This window comes from Rhineura floridana, chromosome 5 (assembly GCF_030035675.1).
Source record: "Rhineura floridana isolate rRhiFlo1 chromosome 5, rRhiFlo1.hap2, whole genome shotgun sequence".
Taxonomy (NCBI): Eukaryota; Metazoa; Chordata; class Lepidosauria; order Squamata; family Rhineuridae; genus Rhineura; species Rhineura floridana.
The window spans coordinates 129,966,181-129,983,796 of record NC_084484.1 but is presented as its reverse complement, the minus strand read 5'-3'; the positions used below and the strand labels follow the sequence as shown (position 1 = coordinate 129,983,796).

Sequence of the window (17,616 nt, the reverse complement as noted above, 5' to 3'; positions counted from 1 at the left end):
AAATAAATTAGCTGCTTAAATAAATTAAATTAGCATTTGTGAAATGTGGAAGTTTGACAACTCTGGAGAGCTAAGGTTGCTGAAAGCATAAAAATTGTCCTAAAGGGAGTAGCTGTTTCTGAGTAATTATGACTGTGGGTGATATCCAGTGTTCACCATACTCAGAGAAAACTGATTGAAATCAATTGACTTAAGCATGAAGTAGCTTCGGTTGTAATACAACATTTTGTATTTTTATTCAGCATCTTAATACTGTGTTCTGACTTACTTGCGGGGCAAACTATATGAAATGACCACAAGAATCTCATATTAAGATGACCGACCACAAACTGACTGTTTAACAATGCTTTTGTCTATGGTCTGCTTCATGTGTAATGGTTGTAATGCATACATAAACAAATGTTATAGTGAAGGTCAAAGAACCCCACAACAATTTTCGTGTTTGGGGAAGAGCCATAGCTCAGTGGTAAAGCATTTGCTGTGCATCTTCAGGTAGGATTGGGAGAGAACCCAGCCTGGAATCCTGGGGAGGTGCTGCCAGTTAGTGCAGACAATACTGAGCTAGGTGGACCAAAGGTCTGACTCTGTATAAGGCAGCTTTATATATGTGTCCAAGATAGCTTTCACCTTGTGTTACATTAGCCCCTGGTCCTTCACATGTTGCATGGCAAAATTTGTGAACTGAGGAGATTTTATTAATGGCATGGAAGTGTGTCATTTTTCAACTTAAAAAATAAAATAAAATTAGGCCGCTGAAGCCTTTGAACATGCCTAAAATAGATCTCTAGGTCCTGGCCTATGGCATGATAGTTTACACAGGCTCTTTTTACCAGGAAACTAGAGCATGCTGCAAATTCCTGCCATGTATACAAGGAAGGGACAAATTATTTTATTTATTTATTAAATTTATTAGTCGCCCATCTGTCCAGCCACTCTGGGCGACGTACAAGATAAAAACAATACATTAAAACGTTAACATTTAAAACCATAACAATAAAAACCTAACCCACCCCAAAAGCCTGCCTGAAGAGCCAGGTCTTCAAGGCCCAGCGGAAGCTCATCATAGAAGGGGCATGGCGGAGATCATTTGGGAGAGAGTTCCACAGGGTGGGGGCCACTATTGAAAAAGCCCTCTCTCTAGTCCTCACCAGTCTAGCTGTTTTAACCGGTGGGATCAAGAGAAGGTCTTCTGAGGCTGATCTTGTTGAGCGGCATCCCTGACGATGCTGGAGGCGCTCCTTCAGATAGACTGGGCTAAAACCGTATAGGGTTTTAAAGGTCAAAACCAACACCTTGAATTGGGCCCGGTAAACAACCGGTAGCCAGTGCAACTCCTTCAGCACTGGAGTGATGTGATCTTGCCGGCAGCTGCCTTTAATCAGACGAGCTGCCGCATTCTGTACCAGAATGCATTTGTCCCTGGTATAATGTATGAAGCAGCCCTATTTTTAAAAAATACATATTTTGCACATTGCTTTTTGCCCTCGCCTCAAAGATGAAATTAAGTAACCTGCACTGCTAACACTTGTTGAAGATACACACAAGAGCTCTGCTGCTAGAATAATTTTTCTTTTGGAATAACAAATATGCCTTTACACCAGCTTGTTTTTAAAAACACTGTATATACTGAGGATTTTTGTATGTGTTGAAAGTATAAACGAGGACCTTGGTTACAGAGGCACATTTTCCAAAATATCCTGGAACTGCTACATTTACACAGAATTCTACAATGACACAGAACAAAAATGTAACATATAAAAGCTATATTCTTTACTGTGTTCTTGAAGACTTTATGCATATAATGTTTTTGTAACTTCCTCCCCTCTCCTTTAACCTTTATTACTGTAGCTTTTATTACTAAACATGTTGTTTCCCTTCCTTCAGCTAGTATTTTGTCAAATACCAGAGTCACAAATTAATTCAAACCTTTTGCACCTAGACAACCTGTTTTCACAGGGGGAACGTACAGTCATTATTAATTTTCTGAGCACTTTCAAGATGATAGCATTCTAGCATTTATAATAGTGGACTTGCAGTTTTCCTTCATCCAAACTGCCGAATAAAATTGCTACGAGCGTACAGTCATTTCCCGAGGAAGTGAATCGAACGTGAAGGCGAGTGTTGTGTGGAATGTAGCTGTGCTTGTTGTCGCAAGCACCTGTTTGACTAGTTCCTGTGACACCATTGATGAACTGTCACTGGTAACACAGTCCTTTTGCACCCAGCACTCTCTTCTACCCTTTTAAACAACTAATACTTGAAAGAGGTAGCGTATTCCCGCTCTTCACTATTATAGTAAAGGAGTCCTTTGCTAGGTCTTAAAGTGGTGCCATAGGGCACTTTGTAGCATTCAGGACATGTGAAAGAAAAGAAAAACAGTGGACAAAACTGTGGATTTGCCCGACAGTGCAGCTATTTCCCCCCTTTCTTGCAGCAGGGCTACCTCTGGTCATTACATGATGGATCAGGGATACTGCAAATAATATTTAACTGCCTAGACCCCCCCCGCCCCTATTTGCAGCAGGGGCAGCACCAACAGCATAATACTCTGCAAGGATTCTTCTTTCGATACTTGGCTGCCAGCCTGAACTTTTCTCTTGTTGTCTGAACGTAGTCCTGCGTATTAACAACTTCCTTTTCAATGTTGTTGATCATTTCACCTTGCTCTTCTACCAGAAGTAAGATTTGGACAAAGAGGCCCTTTAAGTCTTTCACCTGGTTCTCCAGGTTGACCAGTTCTTTGTGTCTCTGTTCAATCTCAGATAGTTGAGCTTTCGTGATATTGACCTCAGTGAGCAAGTTTTCGTTGAAGATTTCCCATTTTCCTTGTTGAACCATATCATTCACTTCTTCCTCAGATACCTCTTTTCCAGCTACTTCAAGCTGGCGCACAATAAAAGCCTTGCATTTTTCTTGCTTTGCAGTTATGGCATCGTTGTATAGAAACATGATATTTTGGAAGCGACGGAACAGAACTGCCCGCTGAGAGCTGAGAACTCTTATAATGGCAGATGATGAACCATGTTCTTTCTCTGCTTTCTTCAGTGTTTTTGACAAGTCATCCAAGCACTTGCTGATGTGTTCTGCTTGAACTTTTATCCCTCTTGTGATACTACACTCCTTTTTAAGCATACTGAATCTTCTCATGGAAGCCACCAGACTTTTTTGCTGCTGGCTAAACTTTTGAACATCTACTGCCAAATTGTTAATATCATTGTGAAGCTGCTGGATTTCATTCAGGTACCTTTCTGTTGTGGGCTCCTTTTCAAAAATGACAGCAGTTTGTTCAAGTTCTTCTTGTTCCTCTGCCACAACACTAGGAACACGGCTGTTTTCTTCCAGTAATTGTAGTTCCTTTGCTCGCAATTTAAGCTCTTGAAGGCGGTCTTTCATCTTTTGTAGAATTTTCTATGGTTCTGTTGTTTTTCAAACCAGACAGTGGCGTAAACCTAAGGATTAAAGAACACTTTAGTTAGGTATTGTTTACCCACAGACATACTGCAAGGATGGCAGAAAACTGTTAACAGAATTGTCGGAGATGGGGGGATGTCAGAAAAATGCAGCAGCACAAGCTATAATAAATATACTGCGTGCAAAGCAAATTTTATTTTCCTCTCAGACTTGCTCTTTGAAATTCTTGGTCAGGGACTAGCTTCAGAAGTTAATTTGAAATATGCATGAAGTAAAATACACATCATTTTTGACAGTCTAATACTGAGACAATATTCTATTTCTGCACTATATTCTTTTTTGGGGGGGAGGCAAGCTGAAGTGATCTGTAATTTGGCAAAATCTTGACAACTATGTATGTAACATTTTTTTAAAAAAAAATCCTTATGATTGGGAGACTTGGATGATCCCTCCCCTTTTCCTTCTCTTTTCAGAGCTAACCGTTAATTTGTAATTTGCTATGTAAACACTAACCATAGCTAATTTCTGATTTGAAGCTATGGTTGACATTTAATTTGTGCATATATAACAACTGCATTTATAAAAGAAATGAAATAGAAAAGATAACTTGTGCAAGAGAGGAAAGGAAAAGGAAGGGGAACATACAACCTTGTGGAAATCTGCTAACTCTGACTAGAGTCAAAAACAACAAAAGAAAGTGAATCTGTGACTTAAAACTTATTTTGCAAATTGGCTTCTTTTGGAGGTTGAAATAGCTGTCTTGCTATTTGGAGAGATGTTTTTAACTGCATAAGAAGTGATGTAGCTGTTGCTTCTAAATCCTGAAATACGTGGTAAACTTGAAAAAAGTACCATTCATTTATTGATTAGGATAGACCAGATTACTTATATCGAGATGGGGAACCGTTTTCAGTCTCTGAGCTACTTTACTTGAAAGCAGCCTTTTAGGAGGCTCTTGCCAGGGTTGGATGGGATTATAGGCAAAAGAGGGTGGTGGGGCAACGCTTGTGATTCCTGTCTCTTTTCAGTAGGCTTTATTGCATTCTCACAGAAGTCATGTGTGCACACTTACCCTCAGGGCTGTGGAGTCAGAGTCATGGAGTCGGTAGAAATGTTCCGACTCCGGCTTCAAAATAAATTTTGATTGATAAATTTTTTAAAATATAAATTCAAAATGTCAAAGAAGCTTCCCATGAAGTCAGCTGCATTTGAGCATTTCACCATAACTCAAGATGGAAAACATTTTGTGTGTCAGTGTATGACACAGGACCCAGATGAAGACAAATGCTGTGATGCCAAGATCAGCGCATATTCAGGCAGTGATAAAAATGCTCCTATGAGAGCTTCCAATTTAAAAAGACATTTATAGCACTTTCCAGGGCTGTGGAGTTGGAAGCAATTTTGGGTGGAGTCAGAGTCTGACAGTAGAAAAATAGAGGAGTCGGAGTCAAAGGTTTGGCGTACCGACTCCACAGCCCTGCCTACCCCTACCCCTTTCCATCTAGGCGAATAAGGCATTATCGCAGTTCAAGGACACAAAGTAGCCAGGCATGGGCACTCAAGGAGGGCATGGAGCAGGGATGGTGAGAGTGGATGTAGTCTGTGAAGGGTCCCAAGGGCCTGATAAAGCAGACTGGAGGGCCACATTTGGCCCCTGAGCCTGAGGCTTCTCACCCCTGAACGACAGTCTGTCCAGTGGTGCTAAAGGTTGTTGTTGTTGTTATGTGTCTTCAAGTCGATTACGACTTATGGCGACCCTATGAATCAGTGACCTCCAAGAGCATCTGTCATGAACCACCCTGTTCAGATCTTGTAAGTTCAGGTTGTGGCTTCCTTTATGGAATCAATCCATCTCTTGTTTGGCCTTCCCCTTTTTCTACTCCCTTCTGTTTTTCCCAGCATTATTATCTTTTCTAATGAATCATGTCTTCTCATTATGCGTCCAAAGTATGATAACCTCAGTTTCATCATTTTAGCTTCTAGTGATAGTTCTGGTTTAATTTGTTCTAACACCCAATTATTTGTTTTTATTGCAGTCCATGGTATCCGCAAATCTCTCCTCCAACACCACATTTCAAATGAGTTGATTTTTCTCTTACCCGCTTTTTAGCTAACAATAAATAAGATGCTACATAAAACAATCCTTTAAAATATAAAATAGTATTTAAAATAAACATAAAAATACTTTTTTTTAAAAAAAGGTCCTATTAGAAATTTATACATTGTAGGAGTTCTTTTGTTTTACATCTGTAAATGGTATCTTTACATATATGCACACTCACATACCCCACTCCCAATTTAAAGAATTTGTTTTAAAGAACTGTTTGGCATAGCCTGTACAAAGGTTCAGGCACTACCAAGGACAATGCTAAAAGGTGATTAAGGACTTTTACAAAAAAATTAATTGTACAGTCTGCAAAGTAGTTCATAGTACATAGCTTGTTGACTGCTAGCTAAGGATCTATTTCCCTGAGGAAATTATCTATTCATGTTTTTGAAGTCTGCAAAGAAACTGTTCCCAGTAGAGTATGCCCTAACACACAGTCCCAGGGACCTTTGATAACAGTTTATTTGCCACAGGATTGTACACCAGATTATGGCTCTTGTGATGCTTGTTTTTTATTGACTTCTTTTTGTGTGGGACAAGGCAAAAAGGTTTAGAGCTTTGAGAGAAACATAAAGTCTTGGTAGGCTTTCAGTTTGACCTCTTGGTGTATTGCCTCCGTATTAAGGCCGTACTTCCTGTTCTGGTTCACTGTGGTTTCTTTCTGTTGTTTACTGGATTTTTGTATGCTGCTGTCTATTCTGTGTTGTCTGTTCATTATATCCTATATCCATATGCTGTGGGATTTATCTGTGAAAACTGGATAACCAGAGGTGTAGGCTTTGAGCTGCACTTGATGGGATTTGTCAAGCATTGGCTCCCTCAACATGGCTGCCTCAGCGCAAAACCCATTTTGGTATGGAGAAGAAGGCTCAATACTCACGAATCACTTACTATGCAGCTTCTGCTAGATCACATAGGAAATCTCTGTAGTAATGGCCAAGAGGTTTGTGTAGTTTTGGTGTGGAGATTCTACATTCAATTGGACCAACACACACAGAAAGTGGCCTACATATTGTTATACCACCAACTGTAGAATACTGACATACTGAAGCAGTGGAATTTCTCTAAGTTGCTTGGTTCAGGAATAGTTCTCAGATTAATTAAGTCTTCACCTTGGTGAAAGTGAAAATCATATTTTAATCAATGGATTGGCAGTAGTGCTTGTCTGACACTACAGATACCCAGTGCCTTTGAAAGAAGATTGTGCGTAAATACAAGCAACATGCAACACCTTGCATGCATATTTATGTAACAGTTTAAGTACTTGGCAATTATACAGATGTAGTTTATGACCTGATAAAATCAGTGAAACTACTGGGCATGCTCAAGATCATGATGCCGATGCAAGTACTTTTACATCTATCAGAAGAAAAAGTTAAATGAAACTATACATTCAGCAAGCAAATTTGCATGTCTTCTCGTGGCTGTATAAATTGATCTAATGTTTGTGAGTGGAGAAATCAACTGCATTTCTAATTGCAACTACAATGTTGGTTGAACACTGCTATGAACCAGTTCATATGGGTTATGCCAGTACTGGTATGATTTGTTCTCTGTAGGAATTTTGGTTGCCATTATGAGACAGGTTTGTGTTGCAAGCTCTGGAGGACAAGGCATGATTTATCCCCTTGTTGAGACTTTTCTGGTAAGCTGGGTGTCTCAAACTGTTTCAGCTGCTTAACAAAATGCCTGTCTCTGTACAGTAGGGCCCCGCTTTACAGCGCTTCGCTAATGCAGCGGTCTCAATTAGACGCAATTAGACTAAAGCCCCACTCATACGGCACTTGTTCTGCTTTTATGGCGGTTTTCGGGCGTCGCGTGCCATTCTATTCAATGAGTTCCGCTTTTCAGCGGTTTTTGCTTTTCCGGAACGTAGCCCGCTATATGAGTGGGGCCCTACTGTATTGGCAGAGCACCCTAAGAAGTTGGGTATCCTGAAATAGTGTGAGTTACTGAAATGTTGACAACTGTATTGAGAATTTAATCAAGCCAAGAGATTTAAGTTTTATGTGTTTGCAGAGTTGCTTTTGCACCATTAATCTACAGAAGTCTTTTCCAAACTGGATTCTGGGGAACCATGAGAATCTTTAAGAGGCTATCAGGTATTGTTCAATGAGAAGAACAGCCTAAGTGAAATGTTCCAGGTGTTCTAGAGCAGTAATCTTCAACCTTTTCAGACTTGGGATCCATATTTTAGCCCCAACTGGAGTTCATTAGTTAATATTTTAACATATGTTTGTATGGTGTTGCTGGTAAGACCCACTGCAGGCCCTGCTGTAACCCCTCAGTTGACAACCTGTTATCTAGAGTATAAAGTGACTTTGCACAAGCTAACAGTGAAGCACAAGAGATCTTGCCAGTATGCCTCATGTGAATAGGTGTGTGTTCTGAATATTATATAATTTTCTATAATGCACACGTTTTGAAGTGGTTTGTTGGCAGATAAGTTGGTGTAGAATGTGAAAGAAAACTGCTTTGTAGATTCAAAGTGCAGGAACAAACATGTTTTTAAATTGCTTGTAAAAGCAGACTTTATAGGAGATCTTTTATGAACCAATGAAGATGGCAGTGAGGCATTATATTGAGCTAACTCTGCTGCTTGCAAGTTTAGCTTAACTTTTAAAAACTCATGCTTTTAATAATAGCCCAACTTTTTGAGGCTTAAGGGAAATATTGGAGTAAAGTTTCATTCCTTCTGTTACCTCTGAGCAAGAACTTTGACTGAAAGAGTTTCTGCATACAGTACTAATATTTTTTTCCATAAACACATGATGATGTCATTTCTGTCAAATGTACACATACACTCCCTTTCCCATGATTCCCAAAATAAAAGTGCTGAAGTTCTCTGGCTGTAATAAAGTCCCCTCAGGCACTTCATAACCTATTTCTGTTTTCTTGATTCCACGGTGTTTTCAAGTAGGTAGTAATAAGCATACACTGTTCTCAAATCGAAGCATATTTACAAGTTCATGTAAATAAAACAAGTATCCTTCATGCAGTGCTTAACTTGGTGGTATTAATTTTGCAAACCAAGTTATCCACTCTCCCAGAATATAGCTTTGAGTACATATTTTGCTGTAAGCCTCCTATAATTTTAAAATGAGACACTTGTGCAAAGAAAGGTTTTATTGACTTGGAAAATTAAAAATGAACTCTTCGCTTCTGATTTACTCCTGGCATACTTCCAAACGAAACGTTTGGGTGCATAAATGTGTCTTAGCAAATTAGTATTCATGTACCTGAGCAATAAACCTTTACAAACATATCTGTTGGAAATATTTTAAAACTTTGGAGAGAGCAAGGGTCTCCTATTTTTTGAAATGCATCTTAACACTTGAGGCTTTTAAATTGCTTAGTGTTTTATTTTTCAGTATTTGAGTTAAAATAAAAACAAACTACTTACCTTTTTGAAATCCCAAGTTGCCGGAAGTCTCTCTTACTTCTGTGTTAGGATCTAATGATTTAATGTAATTTGCAGTATCCTTGTGAGCATAAATAACAGTGTGTGATTTCCATTAAAACAGTTTCTGCTTGCTTAATCCTCCTAGACCTTAATGGCCATTGGGAAAGTGCATCTTGGAAAGCTGTGGAGCTTGAGAGCCTTCACTGGTTACGATGTACAACAGAGCAAATTGGTTACTTTACACTTGGGGAATCTGGTTCTGCCTGTTGGAGACCCAGCCTTGCTTCTAAGGCAGGCCATTCTATTCTAATTAGCCAACACCAGGAAGTACCTTTGTGTGCCTTCCTCCTTATTGGACTTGCTTGCTTACAATGGAAATGCCTATTGCTTAATACGATTCCACTTCTAAAAATAAATTCCCTGGACATCAGATACTTGGCATGCATATCAGAGGAATTATTATAGTATATGTATTGCCGCCAGGAGTCTCAGATAATATGAAAGGAAAAAATGCTTCAAAATAGTTGATTAGGATCCTGAGAGGCCCATGAGCACAAAGTGCTGCCATGTATATATTGGGAGTGGCTGATTTTTTTCTTCCAGTGCCATCCCCTTGGACCTCCCTGAGATGCTGCTTCAATAGGAGCAGGGATGACCTTTAGAAAAGCTGCCATGTAAGCACAGGACATAATGTACAGCCCACTGAATGCACATAAGTTTGAACGCTCTTTAAAAGTAACTGTTTTAATGTGCCATGGACTTCTTGCTTGTCTGAATTTGTGCATTCCTTTTATTGAATTATTTATAACAATGTAATAAGCTTGAAATAATTCATCCACTTTAAAAATATAGTTAATTATATATTAAGAATGCAAAGTTTGGTCCATCTATAAATATTAGCAAGCTTGAAATATTTTTTAAAATGTTTAAAATGAATGCTAGATATAGGAACACTTTTCTTCAAATTCATGTCTTTTTTTTTTAAAAAAAGATGCATTTAATGCAAGTAAAAATAAAATGCTTCGCTTTCATACTCTATATAGATTTCCACATAGTTTATATTAAGATCAGGACTTTTAAGATCATTTTGAAAAGCGATGTCAAGTACCTTTGTTTGTAGGAAAGTGTACTCCAAGACTCCTGACAAAGTGCTTTTTGCTTTCCTGGGATATTTAAACCTCTTTAGGAATGTTTTAACTTCAGAAATTTTTCTTTATGTGAAATTTGGTGGCAGTTCTGGAGCTCCTAGCAGCTACAAATTGGCTTGTCTCAGTCCATTCACCGTCATTAAAAGGAAACCCCCTAAATATTCTTGCAGAATTATTTGCACACTTAAAAAAAAAACCCTTGTGAACATAAACGCTATATACTATGTAATCTTGATTGCAGTGGTTAATCTGCCAGATTAGGACCGGGAAGATCCAGGTTTTATCTTCACTTAGCCATGAAGCTCACATAACGTACCTAACAGGGTTGCCAGAAATATAAAATGTGGAGAATCATGTGTGCCAACTTGAGCTCCTTGGAGGAAAAGTGGGAGATTTATCTTATATAATAAATAAATAATTTATATGATAAATAAATAAAATCAGTGCAACTACTGGTCATGCTCAAGATCATGATGCCCATGCATGTACTTTTACATCTATCAGAAGAAAAAGTTAAATGAAACAATACATTCGCAAGCAAATTTGCATGTGTTCTATTAGGCCTAGCTCTTGAAATATTTTAAGAATGTTATCTAGAAAAGTATTTTTTTAATTAACTAAGGAGGGAAATTAAACAATTTTGTGAGAACCAGAGTGGTTAAGAGTGTTTCAAATTCCCTCACCGCCATTAAGCTTACCAGGTGATTTTAGGCCAGTTACATATTGTCAGCCTAACATACCTCATAGAACTGTTGCGAGGATAAATTAGGGAAGAATTATGTATGCCATCCTCAGCTCCTTAGACAAAGGATAAAGATGTCACCAATTATCAACATTTCATTCCATTTTATGAAGTGTTATTAAGTTTACACACAGCAAAATCAGATATATTTGTGTTTCTAAAATATTTTGGATTAATACCAAAACCTTGCAAGTGGAAGGAAAATAGCCACCTGTGCTATTCTGCAATCACTTGTACAAGAGGTTGTCAATTTTGTACAAGATAAATTCGCATGGATCTGCTTATGCAGTAACTTGTACAAGAAGTCGTTCTGCTACCTGCACACCTTTGAATTTAGTTTCACTTTTCTTCACCATGCTTTAGGGCAGGTATGGGGAACCTATGGCCCTCTAGATGTCCTCAAGAGCAGCTCCACATACAGTGCATTGAAATAATCCAGTATGGAGTACAGTGGCCAAGTCTTTTCTGGCCAATAGGGGCCATAGCTGGTGAACCAGCCAGAGCTGGAAAAAGGCACTCCTAGCCACTGAGATCACGTGAGCCTCCAGTGACAGTATTGAATCTAGGAATACCCTCAAGCTATGGATCAGCTGCTTCCAGTGAAGTGTAACATCATCCAGAACAGGGTGTCTCCCCACTTCATGGACTCAACAACTCAGGATAAATAATACCTCAGCCTTTTTGGGATTCTGCCTAAGTCTTTTGGTCCATATCCAGTCCTCACTGCCTCCAAGCACTGGTTTAACACCTCAACTGCCTCTCCTGATCCAAGTTGAGCAGAGAGAAAGCTGGGTCTCATCTGCATGTTGATGGAATCTCACTCCAGATGTCTTGATGACAGCTCCCACTGTCTTTACAGTAGGGTTGCCAGGTCAGAAGCATCCCAAACCCTGAGATTTCAGAGGTGGGCCCTAATGATGTCATTCAGCATGATAAATTAAGCATCAACCACAGTTGCTTGCAACATACCACTCAAACAAAAAAAAAAGTTGGAAATTTAGATGGAATCTCAGCTAAATGAGGGTGTTCTCAGGTCCAGCTGAAGTGACAGGATCATTCCTTCTCACCTGCTTAGAGAGCCTGGGTAAGGAACATTTCATTGAGCCTACTTGCTTCTCGCAAGAAGGGTTTCAGTGCTCTCAGGCCAGGCCAGTCATCAGAAGGCCATTGCAGAAAGAAAGCGTAGTGTTGTGATGTTAGATGGGAGCCCTCAGGAGTAAAGAAGGCTGCAATTCTAAACATTTACTAAAGGACTAAGCCCCACAGAACTCAAAAGGACTTCCTTCTGAGTAGATATGGTTAGGATTGTGCTGTTGGTGAGGCTTGATTAGGGATCCTCTGCCATGATGTCCATATCAAAGCAGAGGTGGCAACCCCCTGCCTAGCATGCCCTCCCTGCCTTTTAACTTGGCTGCTCCAAACTTCTTTACAGACTTGACCCTTCCTGGGCAAGGTCCTGGAACGAGTGGTTGCAGGCCAGCTCCAGACACTCTTGGATGAGACCGATTACCTGGATCTATTTCAGTCGGGTTTCAGGCCTGGTTTTGGCATGGAAACAGCCTTAGTCACCCTGTATGATTACCTTTGTCGGGAGAGAGACAGGGAGAGTGTGACTCTGTTGATTCTCCTTGATCTCTTGGCGGCTTTTGATACCATCAACCATGGTATCCTTCTGGGGAGACTAGCTGAGTTGGGAGTGGGAGGTACTGCATTCAGGTGGTTCCACTCCTACTTGGCAGGTCACCTCCAGAAGGTGGTGCTTGGGGAACATTACTCAGCACACTGGACTCTCCAGTATGGGGTTCCGCAGGGGTCAGTTCTGTCCCCCATGGTGTTCAACATTTACATGAAACCGTTGGGTGCGGTCATCCGGAGCTTTGGAGTGCATTGCCATCAGTATGCTGATGACATGCAGCTCTATTTCTCCTTTTCATCTTCTTCAGGTAAGGCTGTCAATGTGCTGAACCGGTGCCTGGCTGCGACAATGGACTGGATGAGGGCTAATAAACTGAGGCTCAATCCAGACAAGACTGAGATGCTGCTAGTGGGTGGTTCTTCTGACCAGATGGTGGATGTCCAACCTGTCCTGGATGGGGTTGCACTCCGCCTGAAGGAGCAGGTTCATAACTTGGGGGTTCTCCTAGAACCATCTCTGTTACTTGAGGCTCAGGTAGCCTCAGTGGCACAGAGTGCCTTCTACCAACTCCGGTTGGTGGCCCAACTACGTCCCTATCTGGACAGGGATAACCTGGCTTCAGTTGTCCATGCTCTGGTAACCTCCAAATTAGATTACTGCAGTGCACTCTATGTGGGGCTGCCTTTGAAGACGATTCGGAAAATGCAGCTTGTGCAAAATGCAGCGGCCAGATTGGTAACAGGGACCAGACAGTCCGAACATATAAAACCGATTCTGGCCCACTTGCATTGGCTGCCTTTATGTTTCCGAGCTCAATTCAAGATGCTGGTTTTGACCCATAAAGCCTTACACGGCTTGGGACCACAATACCTGATGGAACGCCTCTCCCGGTACAAACCCACCCATACACTACGTTCAAGATCAAAGGCCTTCCTCTGGGTGCCTACTCCAAGGGAAGCCCGGAGGGTGGCAGCAAGGGAGAGGGCCTTCTCAGTGGTGGCCCCCAAATTATGGAATGAACTGTTTGACGAGGTGTGCCTGGCGCCAACACTGTTACCTTTTCAGCGCCAGGTCAAGGCTTTCCTCTTCTCCCAGGCATTTTAGCATGTGTTTTAAATTGTTTTTATTTTGTTTTAAATTTTAAAATTGTGTTTTAAATTCTTTTTAAAATATGTGTTTTAAATTGTATATTTGTTTTAATGTTTTTGATTGCTGTAAACCGCCCAGACAGGTTCGGCTATGGAGCGGAATACAAGTGCAACAAATAAATAATAATAAATTCACGGCAGAGGGAGTTTGAGAAATGAGTAAGAGTTAAGAATATGCTCTACTCTTTCCTGCCTCTGCTATGTGGACAACTCACTTTGACAGCCAACCGAGGTCCAGTGAGTAATAATTGACAAAACACACATGGTTTGGTCTACCTTCACAGGCAGCAGACTGGGAACAGCAATTAAAGTCACACTTCCCAGTATATGAATTCTCTTACCACTATTGGGCAACAAACAAATCACCATGCAAATAACAAGGTGCATCATCAGTGGGTTTAATGGTGTTGAGCTGACCATGTGGAACCACTGTTGTTCCTTCTATGGATATAAGGGAGTAAGGTCAGAGGTAACTGAAATGCTAATAGAAAAATAAAAACAAAAGACAGTGATGGTTTCCTAAATACAATACCATACCAACCACAACAAGATTCCTATGAGTAAGACAGAAAATTCAGCATCCCACAACCAGTCAGGGTTCCTAACCAAAACTAAAAAAATCCTGGTAGCCAGTCAGCCAAGGTCACAAAAGTCCTCATGGAGCACAACCTGACCCGGAGGCTGCAGTTAGTGCAGAATGTTGCAGCCCTATTACTAACGTAAGTGAGACTCTATCAGCACATAATACCTCTGCTCTGAAATCTGCACTGGTTGCCGATTTGTTACCAAAGCAAGTTCAAGGTGTGCTTTGCATGTTATGGGTTCCACATAGTATTTTTGCTGCTCTTGTGAGAGATCGATCCTTTAGTGTGGCAGTACCTACACTTTGGAACTCCCTGTGTATTTACATTAGGCAGGCGCCTTCATTGTACTCATTTTGACACCTGCTAAAAACATTTTTGTTTAGGCAAGCCTACCCAGGCATGTAGTGTTGACGTGTGTGCGTTGTTGCGTGAAACAGCATACATTACGTCGGAGTTAAGTTGAGCAAGAAACTTCTTCAGAGCATTAGAGCATGTTAAGAGTCTTTATTAAGACATTATGGCTTAAGGCTTTAAGATCCCCCCCTCTAGGAGAGAAGTTCTCAGTTCAAAGACATTACACAGAAGACCAGCCTCACAGTTCAGAGGCATAATTCAGAAGACACAACTTACAGACTCTGTTAGAACTTTCCCAGTTGCTATCTCACGTTACCATGGCAACCGCTGGCCTTGAATGTCTGCTCACTCTCAGGTCAAGAGATAACAGTTACTTCTCCAAACTTGCAGGCTTTATGGAAAACAACTAGAGACAGTAATCCCCATGGGTCACAGCCCAACATGTAGAAGCTATTACATTTTTTATCTGTTTTTAACTCATTGTTGGTTTTATTATTTTGATTTTTTAAAAATACTTGTCTTTACCTTTTTTTGCCAATAATTTTGTTTTAATTCCTTCTATAAATCGCTTTGAGGGTTTTTTTACAATACAGCAGCATATAAATGTTGTAAATAAAATACATAAATAAATTTCAGAGTCACTGTGGCTCTTGGGTCACTTTTCTCAAGTCAGACCATTTGGTACTGTCTAGCTCAGTACTGATGACATAGACTTGTTGGCGTGTGTGCGTTGTTGTGTGAAACAGCATACATTACGTTGGAGTTAAGTTGAGCAAGAAACTTCTTCAGAGCATGTTAAGAGTCTTTATTGAAAGACATTAAGGCCAGAGGCTTAAGAGTAAATACATGTAGAGATTCTTCAGTCACCCCCCTTCTGGTACATCTCTCTCCATAGATAAACACAAAAGCACAGCCTCTCAGCTCAGAGGCATAATTCAGAAGAGAAAACAACACATAGACTCTGTTACAACTTTCCCAGCTGTTATCTCCCGTTACCATGACAACCTGCCTGACCTTCAAGTCTGCTCTCTCAGGCCAGACATGGCAGATAAGACTGCTTCTCAAAACACATGCTTGTAACTTTCCAGACCTGATGAAAATATCCTTAGGCAGTACGGCCTAATGCCAACAAGACTACCATTGGCTCTCCAGGATTCCAGGCAATAGTCTCTTCCAGAGATTGAATTTGGACCTTTGCATGCAAAGCATGTGCCCTATCACTGAGATAGAGCCCTGTTTAAAAAAGTATATTTTAAAATTGTTTTCAGTTCACTAATGAATGCACAGCATATCTAGGGCAGATCCACACCATGCACGTTAAGCACATTCAACATACTTTTGAAGTACATGAATCCCACCACAGAATCCTGGGAACTGTAGTTTGTTAAGGGAGATGGTAACTATAACTGTGAGGGTGAAACTACATTTCCCAGGAATCTTTGGGGGAAATCATGGGCTTTAAAGGTGAGTTGGATATGCTTTAAATGTATTATGTGGATCTTCATTTCTTCATAAACTTTGCCTGCATATAACTCATTTTAATTAAATTTTAAAATGGAAATAAGCTACAAAGTTTCCTGGGTGACCATGGGCTATGCACCATCTCTCAGCCTAATCTGCCCCTCAGAGTGAAAACAACAGAGGGGGATCATGATCACCTCAAAGAAAAAGGGCACACTTAAAATGTAGAGGAAATAATAATTTTAAGTAATAATGTACAACCATAGTGTGAAATCAGATATATCAAGACATAGTATGAAGAAATATTTATATAAGCGTGAATGTCAAAGATATTTTTTATTTACACAATCTGTAAAGATATTTATAGTGCAATACTATGCATGTTTACTCAGAAGCGAGTCCCAATGTATTCAATGGGGCTTACTCAGACAGGGAAGCATGCACAGGATTGCAATTCAGTGATAAGGGACTTCACTCACCTTATCCAAAATTCAGAATCATGCCACTGTAAGCTATTTTGCAACTGTTTTATACTTGTTTTATGGTTTTTGGATTTTAAATGGCTTTATTTCTTGTTGTGAGCTGCCTTGGTTTCCATCCCTACCTCACAGGGTTGTTGGAAATATTCTATAGATGTAGAAATACATACAACCCATATAATAGTGTGTTGTCAAAACCAGTTGGCCATTGCAGAACATTTTTTTAAAAAACTAAGTATTAGTTTCCTGCCAAATAAAAGCAGTTATACCTAAGTAAGCCCTTCCTAACTGCTTAAAAAAGAATTGAAGGGGGAGAGAAATATTTATAACACGTTCCTTTGCTATGTTCACTCAAAAGTCCCACTGATTTGCAGCACAATCCTAACCATATCTACTCAAAAGTAAGTCCTACTGAATTCCATGGGGTTAGCTACCAGGTATGTAGAATTAGCATTGCAGCTTTACTCCCAGAAAAGCTTCATATTGGGAAGGTTTTCAAAACAGGTTATGAATAAGACAAATAAACTGCCCTCTTCAGTAGTCTAGTAAAATTTAAATTTGTTTGACTCCTTAATTAGAAAAGTATAGCACTGCAGCATAAACTTCTGTTCAAAATTATTTGAAATAAAATTTATATGCCATTTTTACAAGTAATTAAAACCCCCTGCATGTACACTTTTATGCCTACCAAGATCCTTTTGTGATCTTCAGTTGTAGTGCAATTCTATGCATGTTTACTCAGAAGCAAGTCCTAGTCCTGTACAGAGAAAGTACTCTTTATGCTGCTGAAAGCTATATATTTACTAAATTCCTGATGTGAGACAAGCAGGAACTGTGGGTTTAGCTATTGCCTGGAGGGTCAACAGATCTTGTCAGTCACAACCCTGACTTCACTTATTTGCTAAAAAACTGAAAACGCAGGGATTAGAGCACAACAGAAGTTGTGGGGGGGCAGTTTACATTTTGGTTTATATTTTTTGAATCAGACCACCTAAAAACTTATTTTTTAAAAAAAATGAAAGCTAAGCGTCCAGAGATTAAGGTGACTCACCCAGAGACCTGGAGAGGACCCCCAAAAACTGGAGTCCCTAGACAAAAAAGAGAGACCTGGCAACCCTACTTTACAGATATGTTAAATAGCAT

The 17,616-nt window shown here is 40.0% G+C and overlaps 2 protein-coding genes across 10 annotated transcripts in view; one reads left to right on the top strand and one right to left on the bottom strand.

Annotated features, from left to right (window-relative positions):
* The window catches only part of ARL13B (ADP ribosylation factor like GTPase 13B), a 63,738-nt gene that overhangs the window by 22,952 nt on the left and 23,170 nt on the right, over positions 1 to 17,616 (top strand). The window lies entirely within an intron of this gene.
* STX19 (syntaxin 19) lies at positions 976 to 9,172 on the bottom strand. Its single transcript, XM_061629518.1, has 2 exons — positions 8,922 to 9,172; positions 976 to 3,449 (listed from the first exon to the last, which is right to left on the bottom strand). Exon 2 carries the CDS (start codon positions 3,391 to 3,393, stop codon positions 2,512 to 2,514), a length of 882 nt encoding a protein of 293 aa, XP_061485502.1. The 5' UTR covers positions 3,394 to 3,449; positions 8,922 to 9,172; the 3' UTR covers positions 976 to 2,511.